Source organism: Orussus abietinus, unplaced genomic scaffold (genome assembly GCF_000612105.2).
Source record: "Orussus abietinus isolate OABI.00-Male unplaced genomic scaffold, Oabi_2.0 scaffold661, whole genome shotgun sequence".
Lineage (NCBI taxonomy): Eukaryota > Metazoa > Arthropoda > Insecta > Hymenoptera > Orussidae > Orussus > Orussus abietinus.
In genome coordinates this window covers 1-9363 of record NW_019395100.1, presented here as the reverse complement: position 1 = coordinate 9363, position 9363 = coordinate 1, and the positions used below count along the sequence as shown (strand labels likewise).

At 39.0% G+C, this 9363-nt stretch overlaps 1 protein-coding gene across 1 annotated transcript; it reads right to left on the bottom strand.

Moving 5' to 3' along the window:
* Positions 1-1132: 1132 nt before the first annotated feature.
* On the bottom strand, positions 1133-8804 carry LOC105704273 (trypsin; the record flags this gene model as incomplete). Its single annotated transcript, XM_023433648.1, has 5 exons — positions 1133-1275; positions 1340-1397; positions 3709-3917; positions 5967-6175; positions 8642-8804. Coding segments are annotated over 5 exons (782 nt in total), but the record flags the coding sequence as incomplete, so codon positions are not given.
* Positions 8805-9363: the final 559 nt, after the last annotated feature.

Sequence of the window (9363 nt, the reverse complement as noted above, 5' to 3'; positions counted from 1 at the left end):
GGTTGGGAAAGAAGAATACGAATGCCAAAAAAGGTGTTATGCGTGGAAGATTGAGATTACGACACGCACCCACATATACCCTGTTTTATCGACCACGAAGATTCCCCCTTTGAAAGTAGTTTCAATTTTTGCAGAGGGCGACGGACGTAGGGGGCGCCAGGGTGTCGTTCCCTTTTAAATAATGGCGGGAAACATCGTTTTCAATTTCAGGGTCAACGTAGGCTGAGAAAGAAGACTACGAACGCGAAAAAAGGTGTTATGAGTGGATGATTGAGATTACGACACGCACCTACGTATACCCTGTTTTACCGACCACGAAGGTTTCCCCCTTTCAAAGTAGTTTCAATTTTTGCAGAGGTCGACGGGCGTAGGGGGCGTCAGGGGGTCGTTCCCTTTTAAATAATGGCGGAAAACATCGTTTTCAATTTCAGGGTCAACGTAGGCTGGGAAAGAAGACTACGAATGCGAAATAAAATTGTGAGTTGTCATGAGTGGATGATTGAGATTACGACACGCACCCGCGTATACCCTGTTTTACCGACCACGAAGAGTTCCCCCTTTCAAAGTAGTTCCAATTTTTACAGAGGGGTAAAAGGCGTAGAGGGCGCTGGGGTCCGTGCCTCCATTTCAAGCAATGGCGGGAAACATCGTTTTTAGTATCAGGGTCAACATAGGCTAGGAAAGAAGACTACGAATGCCAAATAAAGTTGTTATGAGTGGAAGATTGAGATTACGACACGCACCCACATATACCCTGTTTTATCGACCATGAAGGTTTCCCCCCTTTGAAAGTACTTTCAATTTTTGCAGAGGGCGACGGGCGTAGGGAGCGCCAGGGGGTCGTTCCCTTTTAAATAATGGCGGGAAACATCGTTTTCAATTTCAGGGTCAACGTAGGCTGGGAAAGAAGACTACGGATGCGAAAAAAGGTGTTATGAGTGGATGATTGAGATTACGACACGCACCTACGTATACCCTGTTTTACCGACCACGAAGGTTTCCCCCTTTCAAAGAAGTTCCAATTTTTACAGAGGGGTAAAGGCGTAGAGGGCGCTGGGGACCGTACCACCCTTTCAAACAATATCGAGAGACATTTCCCCGCTCATCTCTGTTATTACTGTGTTCAAAGATGTCAAAGACCTGTGTTGGTCGGATGGGGTCTGCATGGACACTCGTCGGTTATGTATTCCCTCAGCCAGTACAAATAATTCGTCATTTTGGTGTACACGCCTGGGTTGCCTGCATCGCCACAACCTCTGCCCCAAGAGATGATTCCTGGAGAAGAAAGAATATCAGAAAATGTCTCCTCGGGGATGGAAAATATTCCCGGAAATCTTACCCGCCAGTTCGTAGCTGTTATATTCTCGCAGGACTTGAAGAGGTCCGCCACTGTCGCCCTGAGAACGATACAGAAAATAAATTGTTGAAATATTGTAGAGCGAATTACTAAGATGATATGAAAGGCGCTGAGAAATTTAATCTACGTCGATAAATTTAAATTTATTTACACCCATTTTGGTGATAACGCCAATTTAAACACTCAAGTGGGAACATAAGCTGGCGCGTTACCGATGTTTATATTTATAATGAAGACTTACATTCCGTGTTGAGAATTATACGAAATGAAGGGTTCCATATGTCATTTCGGTAGAATAATGATAAAAAGATCGATGCAAAATTTGAGTTCCCGTGGATTCGTGACTTTTGCTACTCTAATGAACCAATGGCGCCATCTGTGACGTTTAGCTGGAACTAAATTTTTGCTCTAAGAACACGTTTTAGCCACGGGACAAGCCAGCGTTCTCTTGTAACTGTTGTTGAATCTATTTTCCATATTTCCCCATCTGATTCTGCAATATTCCATTTCTCTAGTGTTCTAAATTATTCGAACTAGGTCCTGAAACTCTTAATTCTCGATTCTAAGCCTTCAAGAAGCGTAAAACGTCGAAAACCTGCACGGACCACGCCGTGTTGGTTCTAGACCATGATAAATAAATAATTTTTATATCAAAAATGATATTTCACGAGTTTCAAGGACCTACCTTAGAGCCTGCATATTCACGTGGCAAAATTTGTAACTAATCGATACACCCAATTCAGAGAATACTTTGGTCACGGGTCCCTTAGATTTCAGTCCTCTATAACATATTTAAAAATGAACAAAATCGGAGGGGGACACCTCAGGTACCTTCCTTGCTAGTAGTTCCAAACTTGCCGCAATTTTTCTTGAGCGCTAGATATTCAGTACTAAAAATGTCTTACAACGAGATGGTAACTGTTGCAGTCGCTGCAGGAGAAATAATGATACACAGGCTGACTCTTTCATATCACCTTAAGGTGAAGTGAAACCCGACGAGGAACTTGATCGACGTCGATAAAGAAGATCTTTCTAAATGCCTACGTTGCCGACGTTCGTTTTTATATTGACAGCTGTGTCAAATTATATTGGGTATTGTATCAAATAGCACACTCTACCTGTCCTTTTCGTACAATAATTATAAAGAAATCTAAGTAAAACTCCAGAAATCCTCTGGATTAATGCCTTCTGGGGCCCTAATTGACTGCAGAGGGACCCCCTGCGCCATCTGTGATTTCCAGGTCAATTAAATTTTCACTCCGAGACCTCGTATTCCCATCGTTTTGGCATAGAAGCGCATACAACACTTTTTTTGCCTTTATCCCGTTCAAATGCGAGTTTATCGATTACCAGAGTGTTCTAAATTGTCGTAAAATTGTCCTGACCCTTTCGATTCTCATATCAGAGCGTTTGATAATTGTATATCGATCGAAATATGAGAGCTCAAGGCCATTTTGGTTCTGGTCTGGGCTAAGTTAACAAATTTTTTAAAAAATCCAAATTTTTAATGTGTCAGGACAATTCTTAGATGATCAGGAGCGATGTGTCAAAGTTTCGGACAGTTTCGTCCAATACCCTTAAAAAAAAGTGTTGTATTCGAAATTGACGGATTTGAAGGGGGTTTCACTTCACCTTAAGGTGAGGTGAAACACGTCGAGGAACTTGATCGACGTCGATAAAGAAGAATTTTATAGATGCCTACGTTGCCAACGTTCGTTCTTATATTGACAGATGTGTCGAATTATATTGGATATTATACCAAATGGCATACTCCACCTGTCGTTTTCGTACAAGAAGTATCAAGAAATCGAAGTAAAACTCCAGAAATCCACTGGATTCATGCTTTCTGGGGCCCTAATTGACTGCAGAGAGACCCTCTGCGCCATCTGTGATGTCCAGGTCAATTAAATTTTCACTCCAAGACCTCGTATTCCCATCGTTTTGGCATAGAAGCGCATACAACACTTTTTTGCCTTTATCCCGTTCAAATGCGAGTGTATCGATTACCAGAGTGTTCTAAATTGTCGTACAATTGTCCTGACCCTTTCGATTCTCATATCAGAGCCTTCGATAATTGTATATCGATCGAAATATGAGAGCTCGACGCCATTTTGGTTCTGGTCTGGGCTGAGTTAAAAAATTCTTTTCAAAAATCCAAATTTTGAATGTGTCAGGACAATTCTTAGATGATCAGAAGTGACGTGTCAAAGTTTCGGCCAGTTTGGTCTAATACCCTTTAAAAAAAGTGTTGTATTCGAATCGACTGATTTGAAGGGGGTTTCACTTCACCTTAATGTTCTAAATATCTTTTTTTATTTACTAGTAAATGATCAGGGAAAATGTTTACTCACATTGCAAGCGTCCTTTCCTCCCTCCGGGTATCCCGCGCAGAACATGTTCTCCGTAATGTCCTGATTAGTATAATCAGTCTTAAGACATTCCTCCTTTGACATAATGGGGACGTCTACCTTTTGTAAAGGTATTAAACCTGCAGTTTCGTTTTTCTGTACTCTGCCCCATCCCAGAGCGGTTCCAACCGTTCCGGAGTAATCAACATTGTCTGAAATTTGAAAAATTTTCATTGTTTATGGCATTGCTATGTTTCTCCAAGATTGTCTCTGTTCTCATTCCGAATGCAGATTTTTCTAAAATTTACGAAATATTATCCCCAACAATATACTATTACACCAGGGGAGATCTTCCGTATTTTTTTTCCTACACTCCAAAGAAAAAGATTTTTCTAAATGCCTACGTTGCCGACGTTCGTTTTTATATTGACAGCTGTGTCGAATTATATTGGGTATTGTACCAAATGGCATACTCCACCTGTCGTTTTCGTACAAAAAATATCAAGAAATCGAAGTGAAACTCCAGAAATCCTCTGAATTCGTGCTTTCTGGGGCCCTAATTGACTGCAGAGGGACACCCTGCGCCATCTGTGATTTCCAGGTCAATTAAATTTTCACTCCGAGACCTCATATTCCCGTCGTTTTAGCATAAAAGCGCATACAACACTTTTTTTGCCTTTATCCCGTTGAAATGCGAGTTTATCGATTACCAGAGTGTTCTGAATTGTCGCAAAATTGTCCTGACCCTTTCGTTTCTCATATTAGAGCCTTCAAGAATTCGAAATCGATCGAAATATGAGAGCTTGATGTCATTCATCAATCTTAAGGTGAAGTAAAACATATTAAGAAACTCGATCGACGTCGATAAAGATTTTTCTGAATGGCTACGTTGCCGACGTTCGTTTTTATATTGACAGCTGGGTCGAATTATATTGGGTATTGTACCAAATGGCATACTCCACCTGTCGTTTTCGTGCAATAATTATAAAGAGAGAGAAGTAAAACTCAAGAAATCCTCTGGATTCTTGCTTTCTGGAGCCCTAATTGACTGCAGAGGGACCCCCTGCGCCATCTGTGATTTCCAGGTCAATTAAATTTTCACTCCGAGACCTCGTATTACCATCGTTTTAGCAAAGAAGCGCATTCAATACTTTTTTTGCCTTTATCCCGTTCAAATGTGAGTTTATCGATTACCAGAGTGTTCTAAATTGTCGTAAAATTGCCCTGACCCTTTTGATTCTCATATCAGAGCCTTTAAGAATTCGAAATCGATCGAAATATGAGAGCTTGATGTCATTCATCAATCTTAAGGTGAAGTAAAACATAATAAGGAACTTGATCGACGTCGATAAAGAAGATTTTTCTGAATGCCTACGTTGCCGACGTTCGTTTTTATATTCACAGCTGGGTCGAATTATATTGGGTATTGTACTACATGGCATACTCCATATGTCGTTTTTGTACAATAATTATAAAAAAATCCAAGTAAAACTCCAGAAATCTCATGGATTCATTGTTTTTGAGGCCCTAATTGACTGCGGAGGGACCCCCTGCGCCATCTGTGATTTCCAGGGCAATTAAATTTTCATTCCGAGACGTCATATTTCCATCGTTTTAGCATAGAAGCGCATAAGACACTTTTTTTTGCCTTTATCCCGTTCAAATGCGAGTTTATCGATTACCAGAGTGTTCTAAATTCTCGTAAAATTGTCCTGACCTTTTCTATTCTCATATCAGAGCCTTCGATAATTGTATATTGATCGAAATATGAGAGCTCGTCGCCATTTTGGTTCTGATCTGGGCTGAGTTGAAAAATTAAAAAAAAAAAATCCAAATTTTGAATGTGTCAGGACAATTCTTAGACGATCAGAGTCATAGAAGCGCATACAACACATTTGTTGCCTTTATCCCGTTCAAATGCGAGTTTATCGATTACCAGAGTGTTCTAAATTGTCGTAAAATTGTCCTGACCCTTTCAATTCTCATATCAGAGCCTTCGACAATTGTATATCGATCGAAATGTGAGAGCGCGACACCATTTTGGTTCTGGTCTGGGCTAAGTTAAAAAATTCTTTCCAAAAATCCAAATTTTGAACGTGTCAGGACAATTCTTAGATGATCAGGAGTGATGTGTCAAAGTTTCGGACAGTTTGGTCTAATACCCTTTAAAAAAATTGTTGTATACGAATCGACTGATTTGAGAGAGGTTTTACTTCACCTTAACCAGAATTTCTTTTTAGCGTAATTTGGATTTCACTCACCCGAGGACGGCAAGCAGATCAATTGCATTTCGCTGTTTAAAGCCACCGGATTTTCGAGCTCCAATAAACCAATGTCGTTGTCATATGTGTTTTTGTCGAACTTCTCGTGAGGGTGAATCGCCTTTACTGTATACAGTTTCTTCTCATAATCGGGTTTGAAAGGACTCCGGTATGCTCCAGGGGTAACCTTAAACGATGACGCTTCGACACTGAAAATAATTGAAAAATATTTTCTTAAAAATTTCTTAAGGTCTTGTGAAAGTTAACTCAAAGAGGTCTCGTTTATGAAACTTTTCTCCGAACTGTACCGAATCGTTTTAACCCATACAACGTAAATGTGAAGGCTTTAAGGGAGATCCTGAATCCCTTGAAATTTCTATTTTTTTAATATTTTTTTATAGATATTTACACCATTTTTTTATTAAAATGAAATTTTGTTGGTGTCAGGACATTTCGTATAGCCTCCATGTTCACGTTGGTAAGTTTGAAACGATTCGGCACACTCAATTCAGAGAAAAGTGTAATCAATGATAGAGCTTTAGGTTGCCACTTTCACATCCCCTTAAGAGGATATGAACAGTCAAAGAGGTTTCGTTTATGAAGTTTTTTTTTCAAACTGGGTGTACCGAATCGTTTCAAACTTTACAATGTGAATATGGAAACTATAAAGAAAATCCTCACACCCTTGAATTTTCAATTTTATTTAAATTGTGTATAGACATTTCTAAATTTTTCCATATAAAATGAAATTTCGTGGGCGTGAAGACCTTCCTTATAGTCTCCATGTTCACGTTGGAAAGTTTGAAACGATTCGGTACACTCAATTTGTAGAAAGGTGTAATTAATGATAGATCTTTCGGTTTCCACTTTCACATCCCCTTAAAGGCAATGTGAAAGTTAAGTCAAAGAGGTTTCGTTTATGAAACTTTTCTCCGAACTAGCTGCACCGAATTGTTTTAACCCACACAACGTAAATGTGAAGGCTTTAAGGAAGATTTTGAATCTCTTGAAATTTCTATTTTGTTTAAATTTGTTTATAGATATTTTCAACATTTTTTTATATAAATGAAATTTTGTCGGTGTCAGGACATTCCTTATAGCCTCCATGTTCACGTTGGTAAGTTTGAGACGATTCGGTACACTCAATTTGTAGAAAAGTGTAATTAATGATAGAGCTTTCGGTTTGCACTTTCACACTCCCTTAAGAGGATATGAACAGTCAAAGAGGTTTCGTTTATGGTTTTTTTTTTTCAAACTGGGTGTACCGAATCGTTTCAAACTTTATAATGTGAATATGGAAACTATAAAGAAAGTCCTCACACCCTTGAATTTTTATTTTTTTTTAAATTGTGTATAGACATTTCTAAATTTTTTCATAGAAATTGTCCTGCGCCTATCGTGTGTTTTTAGAGGGAAAATTTAGTTCCACCTAAACGTCACAGATGGCGACGTTGGTTCGTCAAAATATAAACAGTCATGAATTCATGGGATTTCGACAGATTTACATCGATCTTTTTAGCATTACTTTACCGAAATGGCATGTAGAATCCTTCAGTTCGCATAATTCTCAATCTAGACTGTAAAAGACATCGACATAAATATAAATGTCGGTAACTGGACGCGCCAGCTTATGTTCCCACTATAATATTCAAAACGACATTCCCACCAAAAAGGGTACAGATGAATTTCAATTTATCGACGTCGATTAAATTTCTCAGCGCCTTTCATATCCTCTTAAGAGGTGGTATATATTAAAATGTGATAAATACTTTCACCAACAATTGCAAGAGAATGCTGGCTTGTTTCGTGGCTAACGCGTCATAAAGTTACGCAGACCTTTTCTATTCTCATATCAGAGCCTTCGATAATTGTATATTGATCGAAATATGAGAGTGGGCGCCATTTTGGTTCTAGTCTGGGCTGGGGAAAATTTAGTTGCAGCTAAACATCACAGATGGCGACGTTGGTTCGTCAAAATATAAACAGTCATGAATTCATGGGATTTCGACAGTTTTACATCGATCTTGTTAGTATTACTTTACCGAAATTACATATAGAATCCTTCGGTTCGTATAATTCTCAACGTAGACTATAAAAGACTTCGACATGAATATAAATGTCGGTAATGGAACGCGCCAACTTATGTTCCCACTAGAATATTGAAAATGGTATTTTCCCCAAAAAGGGTACAGATGAATTTCACTTTATCGACGTCGATTAAGTTTCTTAGCTCCTTTCATATCCTCTTAAGAGGTGGTATATATTAAAATGTGGTAAATACTTTCACCAACAATTGCAAGAGAATGCTGGCTCGTCCTGTGGGTAACATGTTTTAGAGGAAAAATTTAGTTGCAGCTAAACATCACAGATGGCGACGTTGGTTCGTAAAAATATAAACAATCATGAATTCATGGGATTTCGACAGTTTTACATCGATCTTTTTATCATTACTTTACCGAAATGGCATGTAGAACCCTTCGGTTCGTATAATTCTCAACGTAAACTGTAAAAGACTTCAGCATTAATATAAATGTCGGTAACGAGACGCGCCAACTTATGTTCCCATTTGAGTATTCAAATTGACGTTTCCACCAAAAAGGGTATACATGAATCTTAGTTTCTCGAGCTGGATTAAATTTCATAGAGCCTTTCATATCCTCTAAAACATTACGTACTCTGTTAAACAATGGGCTGCAGTGACGACGTGTTTTGGGGTGATCAATGATCCAGGGCATTGATAGGCGCCATTTTTCCTGATAACAACCACCCATGGATATTCGTTGTCCCCTACGGATGTTCCGTTGATAATTCTTCTAACTCTGGGTCGAGTTCCACACACTAAAAAAGCAGAAATTATCTTTTACAGTCTTGTTATGGAATAACCTTTTTAGTTACTACAATTTCAATGTTTGGTTTGAATTTCGCGCCGTTCTCTAGTTTGGCGCCTCGCAGTGCGCTTCATGTTCGGCGCATTGTATTCGAGGAAAGTCTCGAACGATTCGATACATCGAACTCTGTGCCGGTCCGAGTTTGAACTTGTAACGTACTTTTATCAAGAGTCTGCAATACGCGAGTAAAGAAGTACAAAATAGTGTCTGTACTTGTTTTTAATATTCGGCTGACCCAGGGTTGGGTAAGTATAATACGTCATGTAATATACGTGGTTTTCTATGTATATATTGTAATGGTATGCAGTTTTGATCCGTGCCTGTGCACCGAAAAAGTGCATCCTTCGAGGGTTCGAGCCTCACGACTCCTGAGACCGAAATTAATTTAAATTCAAAGATATAAGAGAAAAAGAGACTGGCGAGAGAGCGAGGACCCACTGAACACCAAACCTAACAGTTACGCAACTTAAAACTAACAAATAACATAACGTTTGTTACAATGTAATAAC